This window comes from Nesoenas mayeri, assembly GCF_963082525.1.
Source record: "Nesoenas mayeri genome assembly, chromosome: 1".
NCBI lineage: Eukaryota > Metazoa > Chordata > Aves > Columbiformes > Columbidae > Nesoenas > Nesoenas mayeri.
In genome coordinates this window covers 10,270,862-10,288,464 of record NC_137541.1, presented here as the reverse complement: position 1 = coordinate 10,288,464, position 17,603 = coordinate 10,270,862, and the positions used below count along the sequence as shown (strand labels likewise).

General features: G+C 36.5%; 1 protein-coding gene across 1 annotated transcript in view; it reads right to left on the bottom strand.

Annotated features, from left to right (window-relative positions):
- Positions 1–380: 380 nt before the first annotated feature.
- Positions 381–17,603, bottom strand: part of SEMA3A (semaphorin 3A) — a gene marked incomplete at its 3' end in the record, with an annotated part of 167,088 nt that continues 149,865 nt past the window's right edge. The window contains exons 14-17 of the mRNA XM_080364096.1: positions 11,952–12,109; positions 7,987–8,054; positions 2,395–2,537; positions 381–836 (exon numbers count right to left, since the gene is read on the bottom strand). Of these exons, the coding sequence (XP_080220222.1) occupies positions 381–836; positions 2,395–2,537; positions 7,987–8,054; positions 11,952–12,109 (825 nt within the window). The remainder of the gene's footprint in view (positions 837–2,394; positions 2,538–7,986; positions 8,055–11,951; positions 12,110–17,603) is intronic.

Below are 17,603 nucleotides of genomic sequence, written 5' to 3'. Positions count from 1 at the left end.
GCTGATGATGAAAGGTGGGTTTTGTATTTCTTTTCTTTAAGATGGCAGCATGAAATACAGCATTTTGTTTATATCTCAGGCGAAAGAGAAAGCAAAACCTGCCTGCTGAACACTTGCAGAACTTTTTGAGCGGTAAGGTAGGTCCAGGTGAGTTACCATCCTTGAAACTCTGGTCTTTCTGGTCTTAGAGCAGAGAGGAAGGACTTCCTAGGAAACTTAGAAATGGATTGTATTTAAGCCTGGTGGAAATTGTTTGAACTTTCCACTCCTGTAAACATCCACATAATGCCATGAAAAGGTTCATGAATATTGCATTTTTTTTTCCAGTTATCTGTCTATACAAGTTTCTACTTGGATGAGGTTCCTAGAGGTAATGTAGCTCAGACACTCCGTGGTGCCCTCTCAAATTCATGGGTCCTCCTGTTCCTACCTTTTTTATTCTCTTGTAGGTGCTTCCACTTATTTGTATTCACCTGCGCATTGGCAGGCCTTTGCCGGCGTTGTTTGCGGTCTCTTTTCCAAACCTGCTCACAAAATTCATCCATTGTGTTGAGATTGGGGTGATTGATTAACTGCATGAAGTCTCTATACCAGATCTTTTGACTGGGGGTCATGCTATTGGTAGCGTCCTTGATCTTGGAGGCATCACCATCTTCTTCTTTATGGAGCAGCTCTTCCAGATGATCAGTATCAATTACTTCCAGGGTCACTTTGAGCAAAGTTTGCATGAACCCATGCTCCACAGCATGACAAAAATAAATACCAGAGTCTCTCCTTTGAAGACTTCGTAGTAATAGGCCTTGTTCTGTCCGGATCATGCGGTCATCCACTTTTATCTGTATTGGAAAAAGTGGTAATTTCAATAATCATCTTTCACAGACGTGAAAAAGTAACCTTTAACCATAGTAGCTCCTTAGCACTACTCCTTTCGTCTGGTAAAACTCCCCAAACCCACATGAATGGAAAACCCCTTGCCAGTCATTTGTAGTTATGGAAGACTCAAATACTCTGGAAAAAAACTGCTGAGGTACTGAGAAGAGATTTTGGGTGATTAAGATTTTGCTGCTTAGTCCCTATTACTCTTGAACAAAGATCTGTATCAACTCTATCAAATGGACTTGCTGGTAAGATTACCGAAGATGCAAGCTTATAATCAGCAGAGTCAACATGGATGCATTTGACTGTATTACCCAGGTCATGTTTATCATTATATTTGAGTCAAGCCTATATATATATATGGGAAGGTTTCCTGTCTTCCTATAGCTCCTTACTACAAAAGCCCTTATGCATAGAAGGGGGTTCTGCATAAGTTGGGAATTTACAAAGAAACACTAAAGATTAAATCTCAAAATTCTAGTATTCAAAAAGAAGCTGTCCAAAATACTACATTTCTCTGAATTAATCTAGGAATATCACTTCCTTCTTTGAATGCACATGTTGCTGTCGACAGAAAGGGCACAAACCTGTTTGCTGCTACATCCATCGAGAATAATTTCTAAATAATTCACTATTTATGCAAATGAAGCAAACAGCAAAAGTATCTAAAGTTGCTGGTGTAAATAAGTAGCTAGTAGATGCTTTAAAAAAAAAAAATAAATATATATATATATATATAAATGTTTCAGCGTAGCTTGGATATATTTACAAATACTTCAATGCAACAAACAAGTTTTGGTTTCCTACCTTGATCTCCCTACCTACCAGAGTAGATTTTTCTTTTAAGATATGTGTGAACTAGCTTGATAGTAGGATGACTTGATAACCAGGGTAACTAATAACATAAGAATGTTGGTGACAAGAGAAAGAGAAAAATAAAGTATCAGCTTCGTGTAATACAAGCAGGGAAAGTCAGTGATTTTGCCTCTAGGAGCATTGTCATTGATGAAAAAAATGTGCAAGTTTTCCTACTCTTGTGTGCACTACAGTTCCCAGTTCTTCATTCTGTCTCTATCTTATCTACAGTAAAGTCTTCAAGTGTGCAGCACACAGGAAATGCTGCTGTTAGACTGTATAATTAGATGAATGCACTTTTTTTTCAGAGGCAAATTTAAGGTCTTTGTCATATGTAAATTCAGTGTAATCCTTGTATGATGCTTTAGGTGGCAGTTAGATGGCATGCTATCTTCTTGTATTTCTGAGATTTCTAACAGAAAATCAGTGTGTTTTGGAAGGAGTCTGACCCAGGAGAGGACATGAATGTTTTCTGATGTAACAGTCTGTAAAACCTATTAGAGATCTTATGGGATTTTATGGTGAAGAGCAACAGAAATTATAAGATTCCAGAGAAATTCTGCTATACTAAAATACAGATGGACATTATTCTGGGAAGGACTTAGGTTCAAATTTATCTTCATAGAGAAGACTAGTTGCATGTCTTAATTTTTTCTCCTGTACCTCTTCTTTGCGATCATCATTTTGCTTCTGAAACTGCCAGTAGACTACGGCGCGTTGAGATTTTGGACTGCACTCAAGAAAAGTACTGCTATTCTCTACTCCATAGATAATCTTTTCCTCCAGAGTCTGACCACCTGGGTTATCTGTAAAGCAAGGGAAAAATAATTAAAATTACCAAGAAAGAAAAATCTTAGATTGCTGAGTGATTTTTTTTTTGTTTGTTTTTGGTGTAGAATGTGAGCTCCCTTAAGGTGTTCAAACACAAAAACCTTAAAAGGAAAAGATTCCCTATATCAATATGTCATTTGCAAAATCTCCACCCATATCTCTATTTTGGTCAGGATGCCTGGTAGGGTCGTTTTAAATTTATTTTTGTATTTTAAATCCTAACAGCTGTTAACATCTCAATATGTGAAGTTAATGAATCTCATTGTGAAATTTTGTGGAAATCTCATTATTATTCATCAAGGAAAACATCTAAAACATGACAAGAATTTTTAGTAGCAAACTGTATGCAGTGAGAAAACTCAGGGTGTAGTTGTAGAACGTTTGTAATGATGCCTCCTGGGCTCTATGATCATAACACTTTAGAGCAAAGCAATAAAACATGAGGCTATTTAAAAGTAGTATAATGTGTTTAGATTATATGGCACTGCAGTTTGCTGAAGCTGTTAATGACCAGGAATAATGTTTTTGAGGAAACAATCTTCAATTAATCATTTCCTCTCATACTGACATAATTTATGGAAATGTAATAAGGTTAATAAACCAGATATTATGGGAGGGGAAAAAGAAAGTTAAATTACTTCCTTTTGCAACAACGTTTCGAGATATTCATCAACTTTCTGGAAATGTCACATAGCTATAGGACTTATATGGCATTTGATTCTTCTCCAATACCGCAGAGATTGTAAGGCATCATATTTCAACTCTCCACCTTAGCTCTTTAAAATGCTGTTATGGACTTAAGTGGCAACAGTACAATAATCCTGGAGAGTAGAAGGGGAAGAAGGGGTTGGTAAGCTATTTAACATAGTGTTGATCTCATGGGGTTTCCTGTCTCTTTGCCATTTTTTCCATTTTCTGCTTTTGATCTTTAGCACTGGAAATCTTTAAGGAACTTCTTTTTATATGTTTTAACAGGAAAATGATGTGTAATTAAAATCCTCTTGGATAAATCCTTTGTCAAGTTCTGTTTGCTTTCACTGTGCCTTTATCATATTGGCCATGTTTAGCAAACACAGGCTGTTTGCTAGATGGCTGAGCCAAAGGTAAAAATAAAAATGAGCTCCCGATGTATGTTGATACAGTAATCATATGTCTTTCCATAATGACTTGCAGCCCTGAGAGAGGATGGGAGAAGGGATGGCGACAGAATAGGAACTAGTGCTTGCCCAGTTCTCAGTAAGGAAACACCAAATGGCCTATTAACGCTAAACAAATAAGGAACGGGTTAGCTTGCTTTCCTCTGCTGGATTGTGAACCTTTCCAGCAAGTAAGTGGGGTGCTGTATAAACAACTAAGTGAAACAAGTTTTACGACATCTCTAAGAAACCACATCCCTATGAAGAATGTCAGTGCAGCTTTGAGCCAGGAAGATGGGGAGCAATGGAGAAATGAGTTAAAAAGCAAAGCAGCAAGAGAAGAGTAAGAGAGCTGGAAGAGAATGCAGGCAAGAGTACCAGTGGTAAGGTCTAAGATGGAATATGGGTGATTTTGTGTTCCTGAAATAGGGGAACTGGAAGTGTGTGAAAAGATTAACTGAATACAACTAGACGTGGTAAGATAGAAATTGGAACTTGAAATGATTGGCTGGTAACTGATGGGTCCAACTTCAACACTGTGAATGGCTGACTGTTGTGCTCTCTTATGTTTCAGGTTAGGTACTCTAATTTAGGAACAGGATTCACACGGCTGAGCAGGCAGTCAAAGATCCTCACAGAGAAGCAGGTTGATATCTGAACAGGGATCCACAACAGATAGTACACATAGGGCTGCAGCATAAGACAATCAGTAGGAAATGTCCACATTTATAGCCTGGGATACACAACATTACTGCTCCAGCTATGTGTTTCTGTGAAACAGAGATTTACAGGATTCCAGAGTAAAGGATAGAAACACAGTGATTTCACCCTAGGATGCATGGTCTAGTTAATTCCTCTCTCCCGTGTTCCACATGCTTTGAATCATGGCTGCAGAATGGCAAACTTGAACAAAGCCAATCCAATAATATGGGTGCTTGTATTGGAAGTGGAGTTATCAAGTCAATCTCCTAAGCCTAAGTAGACTTTGAACCTTCTTCTCCCACATCCTAAATAGCTGATTTAACCAATGGGTCACTCATTAGGTGGCTTGCAGCACTGCTTGACTATATTTTTATGAACGCAGCATAAAGCAAGTGGATTATACAGGAGGAAAGTACATGTGTCATTTAATCCAAGGAGACAGTCTTCTAGATCCTAAATATCAGCACAAAGGACAAAAACAGATATTTCTTCGGCAAGGGTCCTATGTCCATGAGCACTAGAATACTTTTAAGTACACAGAGAAGTTTCAGCTGGAAAACTTATGTACCTAGGATATCCATAGTATCTAATAAACTAGCCATAAGTTTTCATGGAAGCTACCTTGAAGGTGGGTGTTCTGATGCCGTTTAAAACTTCCGAGTGTTTTCTTGGATCTGGCCCATGGCATTCTAGTGTGTTAGAGATCACCACAGAAAATGGCAGAAGCCCCCTTTAAATATCCTCACAGCTCCAAAAAATATAGTATGGGTGACAGCCATGCAATGAGAGAGGAAGGATTTAAGAGATCCTTCAAATTCCATTTCCATGATTTAAAGGGAGCAGAAGGCAGGTCCAGAAATGTCATAATGTTCATGTAATATTAAGCATGAGGAGTGCAAGAAAGTAAGCAGAGTGATGGAATAATCACAGGATAAGAGTGTAGCTCTGAGACTGAGGGAGAAGCTGAAGAGACTAGAAGGAAGAATGAAAGTCTGAGAAGTTCAGAAGAGCAGCTGGAGGAATTATAAAACTATAGAAGTCATGAAGTTGGTTATGAAATTCAACCCAAAATCCTGTCTGAGAGCTGTAATTCCCAAAATGAACCCAACAACAGTATAATTTTACTACTCTGATAATATCCTTTAAATACATAATTTCTGACATAACCGAATAAGTATGAGAAGCTAAGTGCTTATATCAAGATAGCTTTGCAAATGAATGAATCTGACTATACAGTTAAATTCAGAGTGATTCTTTGAGCTTCCCTTGGGATAAATCACCTAAAAAAAAGGTCTATCTTCTTTGACAAATTCTGCAAAACAAGAACTTGATTAATTTCTTGATAGCACTAGTATGCCAAGCTTACAAAAACGTTCTTTAGCTGACACAAAGGTGATTGTGCTTTTAGATTTAAGCATTGATGTCTGGTCAAACACCTCTAGAGCTAAGGATCCTCAGCTCCCTCTAATGTTGCTGTGTAGTAATTTTGTACTACGTCTTCTACATTTCCACAAAAAGGCAACTGAAAGAGCTACCTAACCTTATTAAAAACATTATTGCTTCATATTTATATCAGAGTAAGTTTCTGTAATTTTTAAAAGTGAGATAAACATTAAGAGATTGTATTTTTTTTTCTTGTTTCTGTTCGTCCACATGAAGAATCAACTGGCAATTACTGCAAAGGAATGTGTAGACAAGTAGTAAATGGTTGCCAGAGCTTATTTTTGTCTGTAGACCAACCCAATTCTTCATTTATTGTCCAGGAAACTACTAGTCATAACCAAGGAAATAACTCAGCATAAGTTGGCATAGGGAGTTTATGAGCCATGCAGCTGTCTGTACAATGCATGATCATGTGTGAATGATAAGTAAATATAGGAAAATTTTATAGATAGAGAAAATTTCACTCCATAACAATCCAAAACATTCCTCAAGTACAGTATTTTGGCAGTGCATCCTTAAAGCCTAGGACCTACAACTGCATTCCTTCAGTATTTTTTGCAATTTATTGATTCTTCTAATCCCACTATCTTCATTTCACCATTAAGTAAAATTTTCAGGGATAACTTGTCTCATACTTGCTCTGTTCATTTTGACAAAGCTTTATTAAAGCTCCTTGTGATCAAGTGTGCCATATAATGGCTTTTTTCCTGACCTTGAGTTCTCATGATTGTTGTCATGAAAAAACAGCACTGGATTACTCTGTTCCCTTTGGACAGAAGCTATCTTTTCAGACAAATATATTAACCAAATATGGGAAGATATAAAAACCAAAATTATTTGAAATCCTTTTCTTGTCCATGAAGATAGAGAACAGACCTACAGCTGTATAAAGAGAATGTGAAAAAAACTAGACATATGGTTGTTCAGATAATCATTTTAACTGGTGAGTAAAACGTCCAGATAGTAAAAAGGTAAAGCTAAGACATGCTTCTGCTGTTAATAAAATCCATGTTTAGTGCCTGGTGAAGTTTTCCTGTTGGGGAACTGAAAATGTCATCTCAGCCCTGATATATGGATGGTCTCATCTGCACTGTATAAGCATTATTAGATATCAGGCAACTGGCAATTTGTGAACATTTTATTAATATTAGTCCACACTGACTAGTTCAAATCTGAACTAGTTGTACATTCATGAGTTCTCAAAACGTGACAACTACATATTGATCATAGTCTATTCATGCACTTTTCCAAACCCTCTTCCTCTCTGAGTAGCTTGGCCTGAGTTTGACAATCAAGAAGTAAAAAGAAAAGCTATGGTAATGTTATCATTCTTGCTATTACAAGGACTAGAAGGGCACAAGGGTTTTGAGGTATCTCCATTTTTAGCCACCTCTTCATTATTTTTCCCAGAAACTTGTCCAGTGGTTTAACTGTTATTATAGATGTACCACAAACATGAGTAATCATTTTTTTCCAGCAGAGGGAAGTATTGCCTAAGTGTTCTCTTTGCTTTTGACAAAATGGACATTTTTCATTTTCCAAGTGAAGACTTTCTGAAGAGTTTGGCAACAAATTAGTAACTGTGAAAAATTTATCAACCAAACAATTCAAGGAAAGAAGATCTGGTCAATACACTGTGAAAATGAAATAATAAAAAAACAACGAAAAGATGTTAAAAAAACCCCATGCTGAAAGCACATGAGACAGGCCTACTGCAAAGAACTTTCTGATCTTAAGACCTCCTAGTGTGGCACCTACAACAACAACAAACATATTTAGCCAAGGTAGTTAACTACGTGTTTGGTTACCATCCTATGCAAACTATATGAAGCAGCATGCACATACTTCTTGCTTTTCTGAAAGAGATCTGATTTCCTTCTGACATGATGGTATGGTATTACCAGCTAAACAAAGCAGAAAATCTGAAACACTTAAAACTGTTAATTTGAGGAAAACAAAAAATAATAACAGTCTTTAGTGTCTGATCCAGGCCATTGTAAGAAATCTAAATTTGGATAATGATGTATTAAATTCATCTTTCCCAGATGTTCAAGACAGTTTCACCAACAAATCATTCATGTGCTTCCAACTCTTCTCAAACAACACGCAAATTAGTTGTACTTCAGTCATACCCATAACTCACCATGATGCTGCAGGTCTGAGCAGTGGGTGAGCGGGTCTCCATTGCGGATGTCTTGCCGTCTAGTACGCCTGCAAATACCATATTGGAAAACTGTTAGTGACCCTCCCAGCAGTCAGCATTCATATTTGCCATGACTGAAGAGGAACAAATGGAACATATATATAGTTAGGTCACAGACACACCTGAACAACACTAGGAAGGTAATAATACCATTTAAACTATATTCTATCCATTATCACGATTCGTAGAATCAGCCTTTACTCTTACAGGTAAAGTCTTCAGAAACTTGCAGTGAGACTACAAAGTTTATTTTAACTGTGTTGGCAATATTAATCACAGGAAAATTCATTACTTGATTCATAGATACAGGGGATCAAAGTATATACCGTACAGTTTAACATGAATAGTAAAACAAACAAACAAACAAACATGAAGAAGCTACAGCTTTTTTGCAATACAGAATACTTTAAGTATCATGGCATCTTTTAGCTGAAATGAAACTTTAGGATGGATGGCTTTGAAAGAATGTCAAAGTTGTGTGTTCTACACAATCTAAATTAAAATATGTAGATAATTTCGGCAACTACAGATCTTACCAAAACATTTCTGATAAAACCTTTTCCAAAACTGTTGGAAATGGCTTTGTCTTTAGAATAAACAGAATAAAACATTTATTGGAAGATTTGGAAATGTCATTTATTCCATCATTTCAAGATTAAGTCTGAGTTCTAGCTTTTACTTCATTGCATTTAATACACTGTATTATTTCTCCAGCTTGATTTCCACTGGCTCTTTTTGGAAAGCATGTTGATCTGTGCTAAAAAATGTTGTATTTCACAGAAGAAAGCTTTTTAATATGGTTTTATTTTGCATTTGTTTTCCTCTGTCTGCTCCTATTTTTATTTAAATAGCTGTGACACAAAATTCAACTGAGCCAGAGAAAAGCGTTTCATATAAAAAAAAAAAAAAAGAAAAAAAGAACAAGGCAAACAAAGATGTGTTTCAAGTGTGAGCACTTTACTTTAGGAATCAGAGAAAGCCTGAGGGCTTGCAAAATTAGAGGAGAACAAAGAGGATTAGGCTGCTGAACAATGCTGTGATTTCAGATTAGGGCATCCAGCAACGGATATGCAAAAGTCAAGTAGCCTTGTAAAAAGCCCTGTTGGTCACTCCCTTGTGACAACAGCCCACTTTTTAAAAAAGCCATTGTTCTGCAGTACAGAGCCCATCTCTCTGCTGTTCACCAGCCCTGTTTGCAGACTCTCACTAACAGCTCAGCATCAGCACATACCAAGAGTTCTCACAGAGGCACCATCGCCTGCACAATTCACTCTCTTTGGCTGAAAGATTTTTACCATTTATTTTTCGCTGGAAACTACCAAAATGTTAAAACCAAAATTAATTAATAATGTGAAGTATGGCGACGGTATTTTATTTTCTCAGAAAAAAAACAATTCAGAATGTGCATTTTTTATATCTTTCTGAATACAAGCTGCTTTAAAATTATCCTAGTGAGCTAGCGTGCTTTAATAAGAATGAACCTTCTGTTGATTGATATATAATTAAACAAACCTCTAATCCTAATTTCAGATATCATCTTCATATTACTCATAACCAACGCATAAAAATATACCAAAACATAAGGAACCATAAAATTATTTTACTCCTTCCTAAATTTTTAGATGCAGTGTATTTATAGGATCCTATTTGTAGGAAAGAAGTCTGTGTTACAACTCATATTACTGTCAATGGAGTTTGGATGAGATGTTTAGTTAGAATCTCAGGAAAATGTTGCACACATCACCATTGTATCAACATGATGATTTATGAAATATGAACCAGATCACATCTGCATGGGGTAAAGTTAAGTGGTCACACTGCAGGAGCTCTGAACTGTCATTTAGACTTGTAAAACACACAAAGAAAGAAAAGAAAATTAAAATTGTGTCTTATAAAAACTTCTTTTTAAAAAATGGAGAAAAAATAAAACAAAAAGCAAAACCCCAAACCAACTACTAGTAAAACGTCTGTGCAATTGCCTCAGGACTCAACTTTCCCAATATTTCTGGAGCCTAAAATTACAAGGATTCATTATTAGGAAAATGTTGACATTTAAGCTGTTTCCAGCAGGGCCGATTTTGTCATACATGCATTCACAACTGGCTTGAGGTAGTGGGTACAGCAGGTACCAGGCAAACAGAGGATCCTCTCTCTGGGTAACACATGCCTTTATTCTGCTGCTGCTGCCAAGGGAAAAATGGGGGGAAAATAAGAGGAGACAGCAGCTTTCTGTGAATGCATTGACCAGATCCCAGCCTTCCAGGACTTACTCTTTCTTTCATAGTGGCCTCAAAAAGAGTAAGGTTTTCCTGTACCTGTGTAACCCAGTTTAGCCCCAGTAACCTGGTCCCTTAGTCCCTGTAAGAAGAGGTCCCAGTCTCTTTAGCCCTGACGGCAACAGTGATCTCAGTTGACGGTTTAATATGTTGGAGACGTGGATAAGGAAAAGGCAAAGAGCCCTATTTCTTCCATCAGTGTAAGTAGATGAATGACAGGATGATGTGCTCTGTGGGTCTTAAATGGGTTGGGAGTAGGAATGAGTGCTAATGAATGCTAAAAAAGGTTGAAGTTTAGGGGTAAATAGGTAGTAGAGAAGAGCGATTCAGTGATTCCTGACCTTACTGTCTCCTTCAACTTAGAGACAGTACTCAACAATACTGACATCTAACCCTGAAAACCTACAGATCAAATCATTCTCTTAGACTCTCCTTGAAAACGTCACTGTTTCCTCTCCTCTCTTTCCTCCTTCTCCTCCTCCAGTGGAACTGCTGTCCTCCCACCACAAATTTGAATTCAGCTCATGCAGCTGTGAAAATTTGACCAGCTATTCTTTTGGGATGGATTCAATTTCTCCTTTTTAATTATTTTCTAAAGAATTTCAAAAGAAGCTTGTCTCAGCTTAACTCTGTTTCCTAGTGCAAAAATGGAACCTGATGTTCCATAAGCAGCTTTTTACATTGTCATCAGTATTTGTTTAGGATACATTGTAGTGTTAACTTTGAAATTTTCATCCCCTCTATCTGAAAAGTCTGTGACACAAATGCTGCTTCCCAGCCTTTACCACATTTCATGTCCTGCAGCAACCAATCCAAATCGGGGGGTTTAGAGTCCTGACATTATCAACTCAGTATTTCCTACCATTAATTTTGTGTATATAAACCCTTATGTATATAAACTCTTGGATTCCTTGTTTCTTCATAAGTGCAAGATGTTTGGCATATTCGATTTAATGTGAGTGCTTTTCTATCATTTTAGATGATTTATCATGGGAATTTCAACACTACACCAACGTTTGTTCCTATTTGCAGGCCATTATTCAGTTATTCCTAGTTTCTACTTTGGTAGCTAAGACCTGTTTAGTAACTACCTTGTATACTTTAGGAGAAAGAATTTCAGAGGTAAAACACTTAGATACATCAACACATACATGTTATACTTTTTAATAATAACAATAATGTTATATATCATTAAACAATAACTTTCCGTTCATGTCCAAACACTTAATAAATATTTCCTTTGAATTAGAATTAATGAAAATGCAGAATAATTTACTGGGGTAAGTAGTTATTTTATTTTAAAACATAGCCCCCTCCTCATGTTAGAGAAAAGGATTTTTTCCTTTTGCTGTTTATTACTGAATATAAAACAATGAATCCATTTCAGAAACAACTCTTTTCTGAATGTTTTTTTACACCAGCTTTTTAAGTCAACCCAAGAAGTAGCAGTGTTCACTTCAAATCAACCAAGACTTCATATTGCTTGTAACTCCTACAATTATGTTTTCTTTGGAAGAGAAAAGGATCCAGTTAACCATTCCATGAAAAATCTCCAAAGCCCTCTGGTCATATTGAGATCATCAGTTAAAACAAATAGCAAACCATGCAGACATCTGAAACTGTCTCTACCTCTTAGCAGTGGGGAAGTAACGTGAGCAAGATGAACCATCCCAGGCACAGTAAGGGTCTCTCGCAAGGCAACACTCAGCACATGCTTTTCCATACACATCACAGCGGTGTAAAGGAAGCTGTGAAACTCCAGTGGCTGAGCCAATGTAGAGCTGTTGCTGTTATAAAAATTAAAAATAATAAAAAAAAAAAATAAAAATTAAAAATTACCAGAAAGAAATAATAAAAACCCCCATAATAATATGTTAAGACCATTACAGATACAATAAATGATCATGATCCTGATGTACAATAAAGGAATGAGAAATGAATTATCCACATAAAAAAAACCAAAACAAAACAAAAAAACCCCAAACAACAACAACAACAAAAGAGAACAAAACAAAACAGTAAAAACTCTGCTTTTTGTATGAAGCTTTTGGTGGTTTCTCTAAAGAGTAAGAAAAATTAAAGTACTCTTCCAGTTTTTCTTTTCCATTCAGATCCTTGCACTGGGAAAGCACTAGAATCAGCATCAGAAAACAAAGGAGAAGATGCTTTTGAATTTAAAGACAAGCAACATAGATTTCCTATTTATGATCATGATTTGTGTATTTGTGAGGGGAAACATGAAGTAAATAATTTCAGACTGATGTCAAGATCTTTCAGCTCAGAAGTGCTGCCATGTACACACTTCTTTGCACGACCGATCATTCTGGTTCTTCATAGTCTTTTCTATATATGACATATTCTAATTGAAACATATCTTTAATGAGGGGAAATGGCTTACTTCATTTTGGATAAAAAGAAGTGTTGAGTGGAAGTCGTAGTTCAAATGCACAGAGAAACCATAAAGTAAGAAAAAAGATGCAAACAAAGCGACATGCAGCTTTGTATGGCATTACAACAGAATATCTTGCTCTCCCAGTTTCCTCTCTGATATCAAATTCATGTGGTTCATTAGGGAAATTGGTTCCCAGAGGGACATAAGGAAACTGAACTACTGATCCCATGTGAAAATCCAAACAGAGATATTTCAGCTTATCACTAATTCACAAAGAAAACAAGTATGAGTGTAGTAAGTAAATAGAGTTCCCTCTGAGATGCAAAACTAGGGGGAAACAAAATAAATAGACAAACAAAAATTAAATGGCATAATCCTTCTGTTTTGGAAACACTGACAGTTTGCTATCAGAAGCTTAAACTTTGTCACCCAGAACCCATGGTGGATCCATTAACACATTTCTTTTTCCTGTCTCACTTCAAGCCGTCCCACCAGGAAAATACAAGTTCATTTTTATTTTTCTTTTTTAAAAAGCATAAGGCTGGTGTGAAAAATAGGATATCAAGATATGTTATCAAAATTCTTCATCTCCTGCATCGTGATATCCCGGAGGTACCATTTCCAGGGAATTTGGGGATGGAAGGTGGCTGAGGTCACCTGCCTACTAGAAATGATAAAGTACTGGATACCAGGAGACAGAAAACCCAAAAACATCATAAAAGGTGTTGCCTTAAATTCTTCCAGAGACAGCAGCTTGGCAGTTTATACAGACATATTAATTGTAACAGAAACATCCCGTGCATTTGTATAAACAGCAGTATTTTCTCAAGAAAAACATAGCAAGGAAAGAACCCAAAGGAAAATTCACTGGTAAATTGTAAACTAAGCCCTTTCTAAGCAGCTGCTTCCATCTATTATAGTAAACCCACATTCTCTGGGTAAAAATCTCTGGCCATGCAGAGCTCTACACAAAGCCTTAACTGTACATACTGGTCCCCAGATAGTGCTGTATCCTTGAGAAGCAGATGACAGGCAGCAGACATGATAAGCTGATTCTCTATAGCTTAAGTCACTTAATCAAGTATCCACCTTAGGGGTATGCTCTGTAGTAAAAGGAGCAGCAATTCAAATCTTAGGTGACCTAAACATCTCTCAAGGGATGCTTTTTCTCTTTACTGATTAGAGAGGCAGCATAGGTCAAATTAGAGCTTCAGTTAAGTATCTTAAATGTCCAGATGGTATTGATCTGAGTCCTATGTAATTGGGGCATTAATATATATAAGCATGTAGCAACGTGTGGTGCAAGTGATATAAAAAACAACCCAGAGAATGCACATGAGAAAATAAAGAAGAATGGTGTAATGCTTTCCTATATACCTCTGTGACCAATTTCATTTCACCAAAAACCCCTCCCACATTTCTAATAAATGTCTTTAGAATTGAAGAATGACCAGAAACATAGGAGAAAAAAAAAAAAAAAAAAAAAAAAGAGGCCAAAATAGGGTTCCTCAAATACTCTGTTTCTTGTTCATAAATTCATAAAGTTCAGTCAGTGAACTGCAGCATGTGTTTCAGGTGCTGCACAGCCTGAAGGCTGCAACCCTGTTTGCTCCTCTTCTGATCATGGTTTTAGTCTCCAGCTGGTAATCATTATTCTGGACACTAATAATATATAAATCCAGGCAGTAAGAAATTCAGAAAATAGTAACAGAATGATTTGCATCAATGGTCTGACCGTACTTTGCCATACACAATCAAACTGCCTTTTAGGCAAAGAGTTTCTTCTGAGAGACTGTTAATTTAATAAATCAGCTGATTATCAGATCAGACTGGGGGGGTTGTGGGGAGGAGTTGTCCTCTAAAAATTCTTACAAAGTATCAGAACTCTAGAAAAGCTGAGGAGACTAACGTTTTAAGCAATCCAATGGGTTTTGGTTTGCCCAAAGCACTGCTCAAAACACAGTCTTTCCCCAGAAGTCAAAATACCAGATAACTGAGAATTTTCCATTTGCAATTTAAAAAAAAAAAAAAAAAAAAAAAAAAAAAGAGAGAGAGAGAGATAAAAAAATGTAATTACAAAAAAAAGAAAAAAAAGTCTTAGGCAGAATTTTTAAGGATCTTCAGAGAGAGCATGAGGTTCAAATCCTATCTAATTTTATTATTGAAAAGCAACTGATGCAGAATAGTTCAGGGGGCTGTTTAAGTGACACGTGCATTTTGAGCTAGTCCTTTCTATTAATACATGCATACTATGGACAGAAATGATGATCTCTGAATAGAACTCAGTACTTTCGAAAAACACTATAAAAGTAGCCACTAAGAGACAAAGAGACAAAAATGAGAGCTTGCTCCACAAAAAGTCACCTTTGATTGAAAGCCAGGCCTGACTTTTTTGCCTGTTTCCATATTTTTAAAGGAAGCGAAAAATTCTGGAGAGCCCTCTGACACATCTCAGGGACAAGTGGTGGCCGGGGGTTCCCTGCAAGCCTGGCTCCCAGAGAGCTGGGAATTTAAGCAGTTTCAGGGTGGTAGGGTGGCTCTAGGATGCTGCCCACTCCAGGTTTGTCTTTATTGCTAACCTTGCATAAATTGTCTAAGTGATAAGGCTAGACAACCCCAGGGCTCTGAACACAATTAGGAGGAATAAGTAGCTTCAGTGGGAAAATATAATTCCTGTGGGTTAAAGACAGCAGAGTTGAGAAAGACTGTATCAAGGCTTAGTCTTGTATGTAACAGCTACATTTCTTTGCTCCAAGTCACTCCTGTTCAAGGGCTGAATTCATACTTACAGAAACATGGGAGCCTTAGAGTTTTACGTAATTTAAAACTTAAGCTAAGTTCTACTCCTGAAGATTTGATAGATTTTGGTCTTTAGAAAGAAGAGTAATTTGTAACATGTCATATTGGTGTGATGGCAAAAAAGGTAGCTTTGCACAACCAATGTAGTAAAACATTCAAAAATAAGCAGAGACTCCCTGTACTATGTTTTTATAATTGGATGAAAGAGTTGCTAGTGAAAAAATAAAATGAAGTGATTGCTTTAAAGTTATTCAGTAGGACATGCTGGTTTTACTGTTTACATTTCATGCTCTGGCTTTTTACAATGCGTAGAATTATCGTGCTGTTTATAAGAAAGTTGCCCTGCTTACCAGAACACAATGACTGAAGTGTTTGAGTTATAAAACTACAGTATTTTAAAATCATAAATATAAAATGGAAACATGTTGCCATATTCTTATATGATAGAGAAACAGTGCCAAAAGCTTGTCATACTGTATCATGAGTCTGTCATTTTTAGCCTGAGGCTGGTTGGTTTTTCATGAGCTTAACTCTGCCTCAATAACTTCTGTTTTATGCTCTTTTTTAGCTTTAGACAATTTTAGCAGTGTCAATTTGTTTTCAAAAGGCTCAGGGAAAATTGTAATCTCTCCTGAATAACTAAAGATATTTTGGAGAAGAAGTTGTATGAAAATGCATGGTCCATTATAAAATATGATTGGCTGCTTTAGGGGAATGTATATGTAAAAATAATCTGAAACAGAGCATTTTGGTATAATGTGAACATATATACAACTTGACAAGTTTGTTTTTATATATCCCAGTATTCAACAGTACATTTTTTTGCCCTGCCATCATTGTGGTTTTAGGTGGTAAACTATGTTAGAAGAGTATCCCCAAACAAAATGTTCTCTGTCAAATACATGAATGTTTTCAGACAATTTCCCTAAATACAGTGAATTCTGAGTTAAATATGCAACTTTTCAAGTGTTATATAGGGCTCTTTCCATTACAGAATGAATTCAGCTTCGGTTTAATAATGTATAGAGTGAGGTATATGAATTAACTAAATCTTATTTATAACACACACAATTTTTAGAGCACCCAGTCCTGGAAGTAACATCAAATCTCCTCTTTACAGACAATGATGTTAAAGAAAAATTAATGAGTGTGAACAAGCCGCTTGTATTTACCAAATTAGGCTCCAAAACAACCCAAATATGAAAAAGGGAAAAAAAAAAAAAAAAAAGTTCTATTATGTTAAATTTCACACTAAATTTTATGTCTCGAATATCTGAGGCAGGACTGGAAGATAAACCCCTAATATCTATTTTGCTCCTGGACTGCAATCCAAAGTTGTTTGCACAACTACATAACTCATCAGCTGCTACACACAGAAGCCTTCTAATAATTGACTATATTTACTCAGAAATGTAGGAATCACCGTTACTGTGAATCTGACAAAGTTTTACCTCCATCTCTCAAGGGGTCCAGGTTATTTTAGTTATGGTCTGGTCTACAATGAAGGCTATAATCTATATATTTTCTTGAAGAAGTTAGTTATTAGTACACTCAACAGAAAATAGGAAATGTCGGTTCTGGAGTCTGGAACCCATATCCTACCGACGCCACTGAACTAGAAGGCCATGGAAAATTTGGACTAATTCAGATCTATCCTCTTTGTTAAAGCTGAATGGCGCACACTCAGGAATGGAATGGGAATTGGATGACGTGTTTCCAGTTTTTGCTTCCACTATCTGCATTTTGTACTAGGCTGTTCCTACAGAGACTGGAACTAGTCCCATTAAAGCAAGGGACCAAGTTTGGCCACTCCTTTTGAGTAGTTTTTCTGTCATAAGAATATTCCGTCGTGTGGAAATTTTTTTCTAGAGAGGCTCCAGACAGCTGGATAGTTTGTGTTTAGCTTCCACCTTACCAGTAAGTAACACAAACTAGGCTTTTCCTTCCTCCTTTGTATGTCACATATTCTTGAGAAACTACTGATGTTTATATAAAGGGATGGGATGCTGCTGCTGTAATTAATGTCTCTACTGACTGCCAAGTTACTGTCTCTAAAAGACAGAGACCAATAAATATTTAAAAGTGATTTA